General features: G+C 44.3%; 1 protein-coding gene across 1 annotated transcript in view; it reads right to left on the bottom strand.

Moving 5' to 3' along the window:
* Window positions 1-18,604, bottom strand: part of LOC128716575 (uncharacterized) — a 73,814-nt gene extending 55,210 nt beyond the window's left edge. Inside the window, exon 1 of the mRNA XM_053811406.1 lies at window positions 18,230-18,604. Coding sequence (XP_053667381.1) covers window positions 18,230-18,604 — 375 coding nt within the window. The remainder of the gene's footprint in view (window positions 1-18,229) is intronic.
* Window positions 18,605-18,901: the final 297 nt, after the last annotated feature.

Raw genomic sequence — 18,901 nt, forward strand, 5'->3', positions numbered from 1 at the left:
GGAAGGCGAAACAGCGCAACAAACCATGCGCCCGGGCATTGGAAATGAGATTTTAATTAGTTCCGTAAAAACGAGGCTAGCTGAACGGCCATTTGCAGGTGGAGGGAAGGGGGAAGGGAAGCATAGGCCTCCAAAAGGGGAGAAAAAAAAACCATGAAGAAGGCACACCATCAAGAACAATAAAGGCTACGGGTGGCCATAGTGCGCCGATTGGTGATGGTTGCGGATGTGCAGTACACACCATTACTATCATTCAAAATGTATTTCCCGTTCCAACTTGTGCGTGTGTGTGTGTGTGCTTTATTATTTTTCTTCTTCCTCATTTCCAACCCCCCTTTGCCTTCCCCCTGTCCCATTTGTCCTGGGAAAGAACGACAATCAAACTACTACTTCGAAAATCGAACAAAAGACTTCAACGGCGCGGTACTGTACGGTAAGCGACGAACCCCGTTTTGGTTTCGTTACTGCTCTATCCAACAACCGCCACCTCCATCACGCATCACCGTGACGCGAATATTTAGCGATCACGATCTGTAATGTGCTGCTGATGGGCACCGCTTTTATGCACTGCAACTTCTGCAAATGCAGCGGAAAGAATTTGATAAACGAGCGTTCCGAGCCCAGGCAACTGGGCGGGTTCATTTGTTTGCTGAGCGATGGTGTTTTGTCTTTACCGCTGCTGTTTCAGTTTGCGATAAGCCCGCACGTCCCCGCGTACGACATAAATGGGATCAAAGCTGGAAACGAATACTAAGGCAGACAAACAAATCGCATCAAGCGGCATGGTTTTTATTGGTGCCAACACACCGCGTTCAACCGCGCTTATCAATTTTTTGAAGCTTTCGCAAAGGGAAGGTAACTAATAGCAAAGAAAGAAAACCAAAAAAAAAAACGGTCTGTCACCGCACACAGCAGCACCGTGACCGGGGTACGCGATTTGCGATTGCGATAGGCACCGACCACGGATGGCACGATTTCAAGCTTACTGCATGGGGCGTGTGGGGTGGTGGGGGAGCTGGGGGGCGTCTCGCGTCTTGGCACGAATTATGTGCACTGCCAAGCGTGTACGACGGTTTTTGGCTCGGGGCGATTGCTTCGATGAAGAAGGCGAAAAAAAAAACGGAATAACATTCATCTACACGAATAAAACCGCAACCGAACAACGGCAGCAGAATGTGTGACCCCCGACCAGCCTATCAGGTTGCGACACAATGTGTAACATACGTATTTTTTCTATCGACTGCATTTCCTTCATTCCCTACGAAAACACACAACCCAGTACCCATCTTCTTATCGGCTGGGGACCGTTCGATTAGTCGCCCTATTAAGCTCTTTCCAGCGCAGTTGAAGGTGCCCATTTAAGACGCTATTTTAAATTGCCTTTTTTTCAATAATGCTTTTAGCAGATAAGGGGTTTGATATATTTTTCACCGTTGTTTTTTTTTTGTTTCTTCTTCTGTCCACCCCAACATCATAATGTAGAGCACGCAGCAGCACAGATTCCGATGACGAAACATCGACAGAAGCGACAAAAACAAAGCAGCAAATCCATTTCAACGGCACAGAAAAGAACGCGATGCGAGTAGCTGGAGCGGAGAATTTGTCGCCAGCAATTTACTGTGGCCCCGTTTAATGTTACCCCTGTATGTGGTTTTTTTTTGTTTTGCTTCCCTTCTTCGGTATTTCGCAGTCTAATTCATCTCCAGCCGTGGTGAATCGTTTTCTTTTCTCTCTCCTCCCCAGTAACGTTTGAGTTGTGGGCACTCTTTCATTCCGTTCGCTATCGCACGTATGGCCGTCGCGCGAAGCGAAATGCTGGCGACAATTGTGACGGAACCGCTAATAATAGAACAATGTGTAAAAAAAATGCAACAACATCCCCCCAGTGGAGAACACGCTGGTGTGCTAATGCCTTGCCCGGGGGGGGGGGGGGGGGGAATATCACGCATGTTACACACTAATTTCGACTTTGGGGATCAAATTTCGCTATCCGGCATCACTGGTCGCAGGAAGAAGGGGGAACATTTTAAGCGTTGAGGCTGCTTGGATTTGGAGAAATTAAATTTTTCAAAAAACTGAAGGACCTTTTTTTAATTATGTATGGATAACGTTGGATTTCAGATTTCAGATAAATATTAACTCTTGAAGTTTGGTAACCAGCCCTAAAGGTGCTCTCGTGACACTCGTTTTTCTTCAATTACAAAACCCCAATTAACGGAACAGATTCCACCTCATTGAATCTGCTTGATTGGGTAAAAAGGAACAATAGATTCCCCATTCATTGGGGTTCCTGTGGATACTTTGATGATATATCCAGGAATGATATGCCCTAATCCCGCCCCCAGCCTCATCTAAGCTGTGGACGGATGAATCGGGGCTCTATTATTCCTCTATATTAATTAAAGGCCGGTTAATTATTACGTTCTGCAACCCAACAAATGCAAACAAAGGCTTGCATCGCTGTGTGATGCATGTGGATTACTCTAGAGACAAGACCCATTGACTAGCGTGACCTTGAGAAATCACAAAGACTCGGTGCATAGGCAAGTATGAAGCCAACTCCCTTGCATCTCCTTCTGTTCCCCAATGCTGACATTCCACTCAAATTTTGTATCTTGCGGATAAGATGTAATGCATATCACTAGGAAAGGAGCAGCTCTGAGGAGCTAAATTCTTCAATATGTATAGATTAAAGGACATATAATTCCATGATGCCTAGATGTCCCTGATCTTCTAATTGATTCTAATGTTGGGAGCTTCTTAGAAATTCTTGGAGCAATTCTTGGTAATTATTCTGGGTATAGGAAGATGTTATGTCGTAAGTTAACGCATTGTAGATTAGATATAATGCACATCACTAGGAGAGGAGCAAATTCCGGGGAACCGAAATCTTCAATGTCAACCGATTAAAGGCGAACTTGAATACTTTAATTCTTAGATCTCCTCAGTTTTCCAATTAATTTAATGCTTGGAACTTCATAGAACTTCGGGGAACTTACTTTTAGATTTCTTGGAGCAATTCTTGGTAATTAGTCTACGTCTAGGAGGACGATATTTTATAAGTTAACGAAAATTTCGGCACTTGAGTAATTAAATATCCTACTAGCAATTCCAGATATATCTCCAGATTTCAACTGCTAAAGTGTTCCATTTTTACGCTATCGCGGTCCAAAACAAATGACTCGAGCGACCCTTATGTAATAGTACCTAAACCATGCAACCCAGACCGATATACCTACAATGTGTCTCAGCAGTGTGCCAATGTTGGAGGCGAAACATTGCACTGCCACGAAGAACGCGGGTACCAGCACCATTGGCACCGCGTATGGTCGAAGGTGCCGTCGGCCGATGGTTGCGCTGCCCCGGCGCAGGATCGTTGCGCGGCTACCGGGCCGCACGGCGAAAGTACCGCCGCCCACCACGAAAGGGCCGCGCAACTCTGCCTCCTCCTCCTCTGCCACCAACGCCTCCCCGCACTCCCGCTAGCCTACGATGCCCAACCACCACCGCTCGCACGGCTCGTGGGCACCACATCAGGACAATGTGTGAGACAACGTTAGGCACGTATAAACGCGGCGGTCGCTCGAAAAATTATAGCGGATCTTCCTCTTACGCACTGGAAACTCTAAAAGGGACCGAGCACAAGGTGCAACCTCTATCCAGGGAGTGAGGCAAATAACGTGAATCAACGGTTTCGAAACTCCACTCGCACCACCAGCACACACATAGCACAAACACCCAGGTTGATCGAAGGATGATTGATTTTGGTATAAATATATTGAGACGTATATTTAGAAGAAAAAAAAAACGCACAGCAAAATATATTAATCACTTATTTGAACTCCAAAACAAAACAAAAACGGCCAGAATTTTGCGAACGACAAAACAAAAAACGCGAGTGCACTCGACAAAATGCGCGTTCAAATTGTCGCCCCTAGCATATGGGTGAACCGAAACCGAACGGAACGGGTCTTGTTACCCATCGCACACACACACACACACTTTCATTTCGTGCCATTCGTGTGGTGTTTCGTGAAGGAAAAAGACTTTAAACTTGACCAAACCTTGCCACCCGAAGACGGAGCGCAACGAAACGATTCGAAAGACGAGCGCTTCAGAGGCCACACATCCAGGCATATCCTCGGACAACGCGGCGATGCACGCACACACAGAAACACGACGTTGCAACCCCCCCGGGCGTTCGGTGGGGGTGGGAATGAGGGGTGGTTTGAAGGTGGATTTTTAAGTAATAATTGCCCAGCAAAACCACCCACATCCCTTACGTGTGTGTAGGTGGAGCAAGGGGAAAGGAAGGTGGGAGAAGAGGGGGGGGGGGGGGGGGGGGGTGGGGGTGGCTTGCACGAAGAGGTGTTGTGTAGTGTGTTTCGATCGATTAAAAGGCACGCGCCACACACCGCACGTCACACGGAACATTGTGACATCGTGCAAATGATTCCACAAAGAAAATGGCGATGGAAAGGGGCTGTGCCATTGAGAGGGGGTAGGGGGGGTTGTTAGAAGAAAAAAAAGTTAAGAAGGAAACCCTGAGTCGGGCGTGAGGAAATTCTCTTGCGAGGACTAACGTGGAGAAGCGAATGAGCAAAGGCGATCCATCCATTTTTGCAGATATTCGATAACTATTTGCCATCTTCACTCCATTTTTCACGAAACACGATCGAAGGAGTGATAAAAAAAATGTAGGGGTGATAAAGCGAGCGAGAGCTAGTTGAAGAGGATGTATGCCGTACGTGACTGAAGGGTGATCGGTATCATAATAACCTTTGTGTCATTTAAAAAAAAACTATAATTTAAAATTAAAATAATGTATTTGCAATCACAACAACAACAAAAAACAAGATCTTTGAATCTTTTAATTCGAAAGATGATGTTATTACTATTTGGAGGTCACTGATACCGTGTTGTGTGCGAGTAGGCAGAAGACACACACTTCGTATAAAAGCCACGGTTTTTTTTTTATTTCTTGATGTTTTTCAAGAAACTTCACCTTACAAGGACATTCAAAAAGCGCTGCGCTTCGGCACAAACTGCTACGAACGCAGGAAAGCAAAAAAGAGACAGAGAGTGACATAATTGAGGTGAGGTTTCCACAGCAGCACCAGCGGCTGCGGAGCTGTAACCGCATGTGAGGTGAAGACAACCTTCGCGAGAGGGTTTTTTTCTTTTTTCTTGGTTGCTTTTTTATTGCTTCACAAGATAAGTAATAGTAAATAGTAGTGATGTGCATTGACAGCAAAAAAAAAAAACAAAAAAAAACAACGTCGTCATCTTGAAAATTATGAACCATTTATCTAAAATTCGTCTGCTTTAAAAACACCCTTCACACAAATAGCTACCAAAACGTACACACATGCGGTTCCCTCATTGATGGAATGCGTTTTCTATGCGGTTCGCTCCGGTTGGTCGATCAACTGGAACAACCGACAAAGAGGGGGGTGGTGAGAAGGGGGGGAGGGGAGGAAGAGGCCATCGCCACAGTACCGAATCAACCCTTATCAGGGGTATCGCAAACGGCCACAAAACGCATCAACCGAATCCGACCCCGAGCACAATCCTCACCTACGGTTGGGAAAATAAAAAGGATGCCCCTTCCAACGCCACCATTTTCTCAAGGTGGCTGGCACTGTGGAAGGTGCGTATTTTTTTTCGACAGAAGAACATATTGTGCACGGTCTTTACACGCTGTCAGTTACTGTTAGCCATTTTTATACGTCAAAATAGCTTCCTTTAATAAATAGACAATTCTCAGACACAAACGCCAGAGATGTGTCACATAGAAACACCTGCAAATGGCCGGGATCATACTCTAAGCCAATTTTTTTGTATAAGTTTTGACGTTTCCACACGCGTTTCGACTAATCTACTCTTAGTTCGCCAAACAAATGCCTAGAAAACAAAGGATTAGATTGTTTCCCTAATGAAAGTTTCTGTTGCTGGCTGGTCTGAACCAAGGTTAGGCCACGTTTCCCGTGTGCTAAAAATGTAAATAAACAATACTAATGAAAACAACAAAAAAAGGAATTATTTTCATAACCAGATTTAAAAATTGTTTCAAATGAAACGAATTTTAAGCTAAATATCCAATCGATTTTTCTCAAAAATCCGATTCCACAAAAATGATCCCTTATGTCATTCGTTATGTCAAAATAATATGTCGTTTATGAATCTGTGCTGAATGATACAATCCGGTACCTGTATTATTTGACAGATACATGCTAAATGCTGAAGCTTTCTAACTAATGGTATGAACTGACCCAATGTCTTTATTTTTCTGGTGGGACTTGTTTAGCGTTGTATATTATGAGCTGTTAGCAATTAAGATAATAATAGTATAATAAAAAGGATACATTCTTACAGCATAATCTGTTATAATAAGTTTAAATAAAACTAATTGAAAATTGTACGATGCAATTTATATAGACCTAAGATTTACACTGAACACCTTTTATTATCACATGGTTTTTATCAAATATAAAGGAGTTTCAAAAGAGAACTGCCATTCGAAGACGTATTCACCAAGCATCTTTTTCAGCAAGGATGACATGAAACAACATGCTTCGGCAGGTTTTACAGCTCTTTACAGCCCAACATACTGACAATATTTCAGCCTGATTGATTGCGTCTAAACACATTTGCACACACACCGAAAACCACCCAACCAAACAAAACAGAATTGGGTGTATCGCCAATTCCGTTCGCTGTACATGTAGCATTTACAGTTTTACTAGCACATTATTCTCCGTTAGATTTTCACCATGGAAAGAAACAAACAAACAAAAAACCAGCCCAAAATCAATCAAAAAGCCCTCCCACGGTTTCCTGCTGGATGCCTCATCAGCAGTGTGTCCTGTTCAAACGAGAGCACTACACCCATACCATCGGTACGGTTTTCGTTAAACACCATTGCCAGCTGGTTAGGGTGTGCGTTGCTCTGTACGCCTTGCCTGCATTCAACAAACCGTGAGCATTATCTTTCGCGTGTAGCTTTTTTTATCATTCGTTTCTTTTACTTTCTTAAGCCTCGCTTTTGGCACCCTGTCCGGGTTCTAGTGCTCGACCCCGAACAAACGGCTGGAAGTCCAAATCATCTGGCACGCCGGAAAGGGTTCCGGATGTTGCGGGAAAATCACATTTCCCGCTAGCGTAATGGTAATAATAATCGGCCACCACTAATGCGCCTGGCAGCATCCGGGAATTTGCCATGGATTTTGGAGATCTCCGAGTTTCTTCGAGGTCCGAGTGAAGTCTGACCTTTGCTGACCCCGTGACAACCCATATTCCCTAATGCATCACCACCCGCAAACCGCCTCCCATCCGTCCGGAAGCTGCCAAGCAACAACTTCATTTTCCAAAACAACATCATCCCCCGGCAGAACGAACCGTGCGATACGGTGGACGGATCTAATTCTGGCCCGTTCGAGGTGCATCGCCCTTGCTGCTCCGGGCGCCATTGATGCCCGTGCGGACATAGAACTTTACGTGCGCTCTAATGAAGCCGTCAACAACCAACCGTGGTGGACCGCCGTTTTTTTTTTTTATTCTGGGAGAAAGCGGACCACAGTGCGTGTGGTGGGCCCGCCGGTGTGAAATTTAACACCTTCTGCAATAGGGGTTCTAAAGTAGCGTTTGTTGATGTTTAGAATGCTGTAAAACACAGACGCACACACCTTTTTTTTCCACGACCGAAAGGCAACGTTTCTCATCCGGTAATTTATCATTCAATCGGAACGGATATTGGTTCACCAAGCCCGAAAGGTGACGAAAGATAGGCGAAAGATGTTCTCCCGTGCACACAGCGCGATGAAGAAAGGGAACAGGGGAGGGCAAATAGGAAAGAAAAGTGTGAAAAACATAGAACAAAGAGCGTTTAAAATGGGTATTTACCGAACAATGTTTGTCATATGCAACGGTGTACATGCAAATACCATCAGCATAAATGCCACCCCTGAAGAAAATTGCATTTCTCAGCTTTTAGACAATATAAATAACAAAAAATTGTAAATAACAACAATGCCTTTGCTAGAGAAGACTAATCCGCAAATAAAACTTCATTAAACTGCAGTGGAACTCCTATTACCCACGTATTATCCGGCATATGACGGGTGGTCACTACTAAATCACTAAATTAATAAAATAATAAAATAAACTTAAGTTCTAAACAAAAATTACAGCTTCGTTGTGCAACAATAAACCACAAAGTTAATAAAAACCGTATCCTTAAAAATTCACTAATATTATCAATTATATTATCCGGCCAGGGTCGAGTACCTATAGGTAGGAATAATCAGCGTTTGACATTATAGAACCCAGTAGCTATAAAATTTCATTCAACTCGAACCAAAACCATACGAGGGCTGCTGGTGCCGTGACCAGGATTGTTTGGTGCCGTGTCCAGGATTATTTGGTGCCGTGACCAGGATTGTTTGGTGCCGCGACTAGGAAGGAAGAAAATTATGTTTACCTTTTCTCTGTTGCGTATTCTGCCTCCCGCTCCATCCACCGGGAGCGAAGCAGCTCTACGGGAACTTGAACTCAACAGTGAACCAGACCTCAAGGTAGTCTTAGCAAACGGTGCAATTTATGCTATCCTTTTCCGGACGATCGTTCGATACCGGTAGCGGGTGTATTGATGAGGGCTGGATCCTGTTTATTTTTTGGGCACAAGCGCGTTAGTTTATCCGGCCCCCGCAAAAAAGAAACAGCTGTACACTCACTCTCACCGACGCGGCACTGCTCTTTATGTCGATTTGATAATGATTTTTCTTTTCTAGCTCTTTTTGCTACCGCCAACTTAACGTTTGGCTTTGCGTTTACACTGTCGCACTAAATACTCGCACCAATGCGACCGACAACACCCGGACGCAGGTTTGCTTACGGTGCGCCCCGTCCTGCGCACGATCGTTCCGCGTCATCATACCGTCATGGCGCCACCGTGTGGATGTCTTTTGCACCGCAGGTATTATTGCAAGTGGAATGTTGCGAAGTTTTCCCACGCTAAATGCTATATAGCGTGAAAATTACGCACTTTGAAGAGGAAATTATTTTTTAAAATATTAGCATACTGAAGGATTCCGAAATTCTTCTAACGTGTGTTACCATTCTCTGGCAAGTTAATAAAGTTTTCTGCTGTTCGAAAAATTTCCCACCTATAGTTCGATGGTTTTATTTTACAAATCTGCTTATTTTCTCTGCCTGCCTTTTCTTTTCCCACTAATGCTGCTACTCTTTTAGAGGGAGGGGGTGGACTACTACACAATCCTTCTTTTGCCATTTCTCGGCCAAGGGAAAATTTTAATCACTCACCGACCTTTCCTTTAGCTGTTTTGCTATCGTTATGATCATTGTTACTTCTATTGCAGTACCATTATTACCCGTCTGCCTTGTTATTAAGGCCCGAGTCGAGCGGGTCGTCTTCAACCCATTAACCTTTGGAAAATGGCTTACTTTCGGAATAATTTCCCCCCCTTCCGATAGCGAGGATTTTTTTTGTTGTTGCTTCTACCTTTTTGACGAGTGAATTAGCCTCGCACAAAAATTCCGCATCGGTTTTTTTTTGTTCCTCGCGAAGCGCCAAACACGGACAGTAGTCAGTGTTGCAGTCGCAGAAGGTGTGAGGTTGAATTATGGTAGAAAGGAAAAAAAAAATTGACGGCTTCATCCTAAGTTTGGCATCAATAGCTTGGCTTAGTTTTCTTCTGCCTTACACTTCGCACTTCGTTGTTCCGTTGTTTGTTTGTTTTTTTTTTTTAGTGCAAAACTAGAGAAAAAAAAGAAGCAAACCGATAGCAAAAAACCAGTATTGAAAACCATATTTTCACAACTGGCGGACATTATAGCTTAAAAACGGTTCGTTCAACTTGGACGTGGTTTGAACTTATTTTTCCACATCGTTTTACTATCATCGTACGTAGCTGTTTTTCGTTATCTACAAAAAAAAGCTCTTTGAACATAAAAACATCACCAGAGATGTCCACAGTGCTGTGTACGCTAAACCGGTTTTGTACGTTTGATATTTTAAAACGTTTATCAATGTTTCATTATTGAAAACACTTCAAAAATTCCACGCACGACGATCGATTATTTATTGACAATTGAGGGGAAATATTCTTTTAAGTTCGCCTTTTTGCAATTTGCCATCAGAAATGTCATGCTGATGACCTGATGAAGGAGTTGCTCCAGTGTAAATTAAACAATTATTTTCTATAGCCAAGAAAAAAAAGCAGAATAAATGTACAGATTCCATTTTTTGTACAACATTTTACATTAATCTTTAAAAATAAACTAAAAAAAATAGCTTTTTACAAGCTGTCGGACTCTACTATCTTCTCAAACCAAAAAAGTACTGAGATCTTTCTCTGCTGAAGTAAAAATTTGCCTTTTTTGTTTATTACCAAGCATGAGAATTAGGCAATAAATATATTAAAATCTTAGGGAATAAAAACATAACCACTTAAAACATAAAAACAGCATGACAGAGCGCTTAGATCATCTCGAATAAATAAAACAAAAATACAACTAAACAAACACCAACACGGCTCGAAAGGCACTACATCGTCAGTTTGATAGGCAAAAAAAACAGATACACCACACGACATTTATGTTTGGGGGTTGATTGTTGCTGTTTGATCGTAGAATACAAAAACAAACTGTTGATTGACGTCGGATACTATGTTGCGCCACCTCCCTCCCTATCTGCCCTGGTCACCACCATCGACTAATCGAAAACCAGTCGAAAAATGTTCTGCTTGCAGTTGGAAAGCGATCATTGTAATGAAACAATCCTTCCACTTTAGCACGGCACACACACACACGCATACAAACACACGCAAGATCACGAACAATTGCACACCGGAGGACAAAAAATCACCTCCACCGACACGCGGCAATATGATAATCGCTAATTAAGCGAGCGAGAACAAATAATGCAACGGGGGGATGTAAAGGGAATAATGAACGTTGCATAAGTCACAAACGCATACACCCCTTTCCCTGCGGGAGGGGGAAGGGGTTGCGGGGAGGATGGGAAGTAATGGGATGGAAATTTAAGTGCGGAAAAGCGGAAGGAAGACCGCTGCCGCACGCCTGAAGAAGCTCTTCACAAACCGATCGAGCCGGAACGGACACGAGTCAGTTAAGCACAGCTGGGAGTGGGGAGGGGTATTTGGGGGGGGGTATTGTGCTGCGAAACGAGAGGGAAAAAGCACCCACATCATCACCATGGCAGCGGTCGGGTCGGGAGGGGCGAACGTTGAAACGGGAGGATAAGGGAACTTATCCGTCCCGTGCACACATCGGCACCGGTGAGCTATCATCCGCCAAGCGGAGAAAAGAAAGGTAATGAAGGCCCACACACACACCCACACAGGCACACCAAAATAAAACGGAAGTAGTTCGAGTTATTTTATTTGCCTGCTTGTTTTTTTCTGTTCGTGTTCTTCACATTTATCGGGGGATATTAGCATTACTGCACCAGAATTGCAATGCATACGAAGGATCGACTAGATTTGGGTGTTGAGGGAACTGGGGGAAGGGAGGGGTTGTGACACGAAGAGGCGCACAGTAATAACGCAAAAAAAAGCCTCCCCCCTTTTCACCAAGAATGGAAAAAGGAGGAAGAAAAAAGGTGCCCAAATGGATATATGCATACCCACACACGCACATACACATGTATGATATAGATATGTGGTAGGCAGCAAATGGAAATTTTGCTAACGGAAAACAAAACGGGAAAAACGCTACGAACCGTGGCCTTCACGGGTGGCGGAAGTTAGAGAAAGATAAACGAAGGATAGCAGTAGGAAGAGGAGGGAAGGAGAGCCAAGGGAGCCCACAGTTTTGGGGCTCGGAATGCTACAAACAGCTTGCGACCCCCGCAAATAATTATATTTCGGCAGAGTATAGGGCGATTGGGTCGGTTTTGTCTGCACTCCTTACGAAGATAAGGGTTGATCGTGATCGAGGAAGTGATGAGTCAAACTATCTGAATGTTTGTACACGTGCGGATGTGTGGAGCGACTCGACGATCTTTGCCTTGTGGATGCTTTATTTTCCTTATGGTTTCGTCCTTCGACTGTACCTACATATCGCAAACGCAACGCACAAACAGCACAGCACAGAAAAGAATAAACTCGACGAACGATCGGACGAGATGGGAGATTTGAACTTTTCTACTCTTCCCGCTACATCACCGTACCATTCGAGACGATGATCGTGGAACCAATAGCCAAACGCACTGCACAAACCACGCCACACTCACAAACACGCACACACGATCAGCACATAGCCCGCAGGCACACGACACGCCGGTGCAATGACACGCACGGAGTGAGAACGCGGAAACAATATTGCAATCGGATGATTCTGCCGATACGCGACGCTGTCACAAAGCCTGCCCAAAAAGCATCAGCCTACCCCGGGAGCAAAGGGTAAATACACGGGGCAAACACCGGGCCTGGAGGGGCGAGATGTGGGCTAGTGAAAGGAAGATACGGGACGGCACACACGAGCGCGCGCGCACGTACCTCACGTAGACGCGTATTACTCAACTGACGGTTGGCGAGCTTCTGAGCGCGGGTTCCCGCAGCACATCAACACCGTGCGGCCAAACCGAGCCGGCACTCAGCTCTCACCGCGCAACAAAACCGTGCTCGGAGAGGAAAGGCGTTCATGGACCTCGCAGAAAACTAGTGATGGCAACGATTCGTTGTTTTTTTATGCGTGGATATTTTTGTTACTAAGGCGACCAGCATTGTTGATTTCATTGGGCAAATATATTCTTGTATCTGTTTATATGAAAAAGGCAAGCAAACCAATTGATTGTTCTAACTAACTGCATAGCGCAACCTTTAAGACCCGAAAAAAAACGATATCTGGCTTATAATGATGGGATCTCCGGAGCGCACCTGTGGTTCCGATCCGGTTCCAGCTAGCGTGATGCCGGTTCCGATTCCGGAGAAAACGAACCGCCAGTTGTGTCTGGCACCATTTGGAATCGTCTGGAATAGTCCGGAACCGTCCAGAATCGTCGAAACCATCCGGGACCGTCTGAATCGCTTGGAATCGTCCGGAACCGTTAGAACCTTTGCAAGCTTATAGAGTCGTAGAAAACATCGAAATCGATCGAAAATCTGTAGAAGAATATTCACTTTAAGTCGAATCCAGCGGTTTCAATGATTCCGACCGATTCCGGACGAATTCGATGGGTTACAGAACGGTTCCATCGATTCCGGACGGTTCCAATGGTTCCGGGCGATCACAGGCGGTTCCAACGGTTCTAATTGCATCTACCATCCGGAACTGAGTTGTTAAATTTTTGAAAACCATCTCTACTAGTGTATGAAGAATTTATGTCAAGGATTTCTTACGCCCGAAAGTGTGTAATTATGATTTACAGACCGTGAGCTATGCAAACCAGATTAATATATTAATTATATTTAAATTACCGGTAATTTATGAAAAAAGACAAATTCCATCACAATAGAGAACTAAATAAAAATACAGTCAGTTTAAATAGCTGAATAGAACTACCGGACCAGCCATTTTAAATTATGCAATTTTTGTTACTATTTAGCATAAAAGTACGGTTTGACCCACACTAATACACCCAGCATGAGGGGTTCTTTCACTGTTTGGAGAAGAAAATATATCCAAACTGGTGTGAATTGTACCTTGGGTTAAGACTTAATTGTCGGCCTGGCCGTTCCTTATGAAATAAAAAAAAAAGAAAGGATTATCAGAATTATCGTCCATCAAATCCGACGGATCGAATCCACATTATCGAATCCGTTCCGGATCTTTCCTCCGTCTAGTGGCCCCATTCCCATCACTACCGTAACGGCCCTCAGAGCGAAACGATCGGTCGCTGCAAACGGGGAGCAATACGGGCACTCGCCGCTCACAGCGCGCGTTGCGCGTGTATCCCACGCACGCATCAAACCGTGGCGGTATCTCACGAGTGCGTGGGTTCACCGGACCTGCATATGCACTCAAATATTGCCGTTTTTTTGTGTTATCTAGCTGCAAGGCTGTACCGGAACATACGGAGCAACGCGGCTGAGTCATCAGCTCCGTGTCTGAGCGTGCATGATGCACAGACACGCTTAGATCTTGCGCTTTTTAATCTGTTCCGATACCAATGGGTACAAAGATGTTTAATGTCGGCTGTGCAGTATGATTATTTATGTTTTAGAGAGGTCTTCAGTACACTGCAATAAGGTAAACAAAGCAGTAAAAATGCGGGTAGAACTTGATTCGCCATCGTAAATATCTTCTAACAGCAACACAGATGATGTATACACAAACAATCGTTTCCATTCGTCATATTGTAACCTCTCCCCTCTGTTTCTGCCGCATACACGAGGATTATTTACTTCCGAATCAATAAAACATTACAATCCAGCCAAATGAGTTACACCGGTTATCAAATAATTACACCGAGGGAAAGCTAGCATTTGCTGCCTGTCTGGTTCTTCCTACTTTCTCCCTGTATCTTTTTGGACCACTTGACCTCGAATGATCGAAACTAACATTAAAAAGCGACACTTGATAGTTGGTATTGTTTGGATAATTAAAAACATTTCTTAATATGGCCTCGAGAGTCACTCACGCTGAACTGACAGGTTGTCATTTATTTGCTATTTTTCTTTTTACGACCGTCAGCAGGGAAATTTTGGGCAGGTAACTTTTAATTTAATTTTAATTTTTGAAATTTTTCTTTTTAGTTAATAATATTCGGTAGATGAATTATAAATCATTTCGATGTTTTTTTTTAATTACGTACTACATCGATTGGTGATCCTTCGCGATACGCGAATCCCTACAGATCTCCACGGTTCGCTATAATAGTGCGTCTCGGGACTATCTGCACTAATGTATGCGGTATAGAATTTCCGCGCACTTATTAGGTTTTTTTTATAAACATTTTATAAAACATCTTCAACACCTCAACAAAAATCAAATAAAGTTTGTTAAACCTAGTCCACTAAGAAGGAGGAGAGAATCCAAGTCATGCATGCCACTAATGAACATGGAATTTCCCTCATCTGTTACCGAATTTAAAGATATTGCAATAATTGCCTGCTTCTCCGCATGATTTCCTTTTTATGCAGAAAAAAAGCCAACTGATAGCGAATAATGCAAACACAAAGTGAAATCCAATTTGAAGGACCAAACTTCAAGGATCACTAATCCTTGACCAGCTTGACCAGCTTTGATATGATTTGTTTGCACGACGCGCTTTGGAAACAGCATATCTTTCCCTCCATCGCGGTATCACTGCAACTGCAGCTGGGCGTCCAAAGACGCCCAAAACCCCCAGCGCAATGTAACGGCGGTTTGTTGTTTTGCCAGGCCGCAGTGCCACATCGTCCAACCAAATTACACTCGATCCATCCATGCATTGAGCATTGTAACGCATAAAACAGGGCGGGGAAAACACGCGGTGTGTTGGGGAGTTGGGCAAATTTAAGACCTTTACCACTACGGTGGCTTATTAAATCACCGTGGCGATCCGATTGTGTAAGACGATCCTAGCGTACCGGGGCAACCATTGATGATGATGGAATAATGTGCAGAAAGCAGCCATTAATGTATCGGAAAACTCCGTGGAAAATTTGCTACCAATCTTCGTGGGCTGACCACCCGGGGTGGGGTAGGTTGGTGGATAGGACCGAAACATAAACCCTAATAACCCTACGCATTAACGATACAACACCGCGGCAAATCCTTAACCACACACACATACTGAGCAGAGAGCATACGAAACAGAAAGCAAGAGAGATACCGGGAGAGATGGAGTAATGATCGTTGTGTTGCGGTGCACGATCGGTGTAAAGCGATTAACATGAGGCAACAACGAAATGCTCAAATTAACATCAAAACATTAGAAAACGATACAATCGTGGTACGAATCGTGATGTTATGATCAATTGGAGTGGGGGACGCATCATCAAGCATTGCTCGACAAATTCGCCAACTACCTGCAAAACCATAGCCTAGCGGTACGGGGAAGTCAAACCATTAGAAGAGTTTAACGCATTTAAAACAATATTTAAACGATTCGATAACAATATTGACAAGTTGTACAACAAACTATAACGTTATCCAACAAAAAATGTGAATGTGAGTCAGAAGTAAATGTGAATGTCAATTCTTTGAGTGTTCTGGAATTGCGAAGATTTCCAATCAACTTACTGAGCAAATCTTAGCCCAAGACGAACAAGACACCGACGCAACAATAGCCAAAGTGATAAAAATAAATAAATTACCGAGATAGTTAATAGATGCCTTTAGAATAGCTGGTGATGGCATCCATCAAGCGTTTGTGCGAAGAAGTTTGACAAGCCTGGAGAAAAACAATATAACATTTTTTAACAAAGGTTGATTCTTTTTTCTTCAGATCTTTGGAGGAAAGTAAACATTGGAAGCTTAGCTTGTACACCTAATATACATCTGCAAAAATTGGCTCTAAAGTTGTTTGAATATATACACCACACCTTATGCTGTGTAGAATAAAATGAATTGTGTAGATATCGCATCCAACCCATCATTGTACCCTTAAGACACGACGAATTAAAAATGGTTAAATTTTAACTAAACTTAGCAACCCCCCAACCCAAACAGTTAAACAGCGAAACTGCACCAACTGCATCGGATGGTTTGTGTCTTGGCTACATCCACGCAGCACACTGTTACCGAGTGTGTAATCCTTTGCCAGTTTGCAAATCCAAATGCGCTTCAATGTGCGGCCAATGTGAGGAGGTAGGAGAAACCCTTCCTTCTCCCCAGCCCCCTCTACCGCCAACAACCCCGCTGCCTGTATATCCCCCCGCATACATCGGGGTGGCACACACAAAAACAAAATTTCACACCGTCGACCGGTGGCTGCCATTGAAATCCAATTAAAATAGCCAAATCGTTGCGCGAACCGTACGGCCGGTCGGGCGTACGTACGGCTATCGATTGGACGATGGAGCGTACTGCTACACAGTACGCGGTGTGTGCCCACGAAATCTGCCAAGACGCAACCCCGCTGATTGATGAGTCGACGCATTAAACGGGACGCAATAATAACGTTGCAACATTGAATAATGTCCATTATTACAAACCCACCACACCTTTCGTCTCCAAAACGAATGTATGGTCTAATTAACGTATGCTGGGATGAGGGAGGGGGCAGAACTAGCAAAACAAATTAAAGCTGCGGCGTATTACTAGCAATGCGGCAATGTATGAAGAAAACTAGAAGAACTTTATTAAAAATAAAATGTTATAAATTTGCATCTTATTGGATACCAACAACCCATCCGGATTTCGTTTCCCCGTTGCAAAAATTCACTATCCACCTGCTGGGTTATGTTAACGATAGTAATGCAGAAATGCCCAGGCATCGTTATACGAGGGAACCCCTGAGAATGTACTTCAGCACAACTATCACTTCATATCGATCGATTGTCGAACCAATGTGGCCCTGCTCTGCATCGGGGACAGTGCACGTAAGACACTAGAAAAACCAGCGTGTGAAGCTAATATTACAATGGCCGATACCGATATCATCGCAACAAGAAAAAAGGATGCACTCCGCTCGTTTCACGGTCGGGTATCGAAAGACGGCTGGATTAAAGATTATCGAAACCATCCAAGTGATAGTGCAAGTTGCGTTTCGCCCACTCATCGATCGTGTCCATCATTTTGGATGGGAAATGACCCAGTAATAAATAGGAGGAACGGTTTACTAGACTAGCGTATTGCAGCGACAATCACCTGATAGGTTTCCAATTGAAACAGAAGCAAGGAGCTAAAATGAAGTTAAAAACAATTATTATATTACTTTACGGCGTTTTACCAATGTCAGCCAGGTCGCTTTCAAGAAGCTTCTACCAATGGCAAGATGCTAATCCCCCAGGTGTACTAATCGGGTTACAATCTTTTGCAAAACCACAGCCGAAGGTTGCGGTCGATACTGGCGGTGTGTGACATTCGACGGGTGACGAATAGCAACCCTGTCATAACAGCTTGAATCTCGGATCAGTTTCCGTTTCAGCAATTCCTCTCACACCTTTCTCAACCCGGATCTGTATCGATCTTCTAATGTTGAAAAACTTCAGTTCAACAATCGTACAATCGCTTTAAACCATTTCAAGTCATTTACTACTGCAATGAAAACGAGATATAGGCGTTAGGATCGCTTGTTCACAAACAAACCGGAACTTACCTTGCTGAGATAGAGCGGTAGCGATGTACAGGCGCGCTTGGGCTCATGCTTGTTGATTGTGGTGGGCGGGTGGTGATGTCGGGCGAATGCGTTGGGATATCGGAACAGCTGCAACCGATGCTGCGGTGCGGAAAGCGGTTGCACGAACCCTGGTACCACCACCGTCTCCGTCGTCGCCGCCACCGACCCGGCCGTTTCCGTGCCGTCCGACCGATCCAGTCGGTGGTGACGGGACTGGGGTTGGACGATGGTCGAGATGGACGAATCAGGACCGGTTCCGGCGCCGGGTGGTACCAGCGGCGGGGTCGAATAGGGGATGGAGTCAAGCGATTGCTCCTGGGGTACGAGCGTTCGGTCGAGCTCGTTATCGGACATGTTTCCTCCGGCTTGACCCTATTGACCGGTGGCATGCTGCACACGGTTCATCCAACTAACGATGACGGTACAGACGGTCGGCTGCATCGTTTGGCCAAACCAGCCAGAACAGCCAAACGGTTCGTTCGGTGCGGACCACTCAACACGCTGATGGGTTAGGATGATTGAAGCGACGAGGTGGGTGTTTGATTGCGAATTGTAGCACGGAGGGGGTGAGTTACGTTTTGGGGGATTATTGACTGTCCGTGCCCCAAAAATATAGCTATTTCCCGTATTGTTCACACAAGCACACTCACA

Source organism: Anopheles marshallii, chromosome X (genome assembly GCF_943734725.1).
Source record: "Anopheles marshallii chromosome X, idAnoMarsDA_429_01, whole genome shotgun sequence".
NCBI classification, from domain to species: Eukaryota; Metazoa; Arthropoda; class Insecta; order Diptera; family Culicidae; genus Anopheles; species Anopheles marshallii.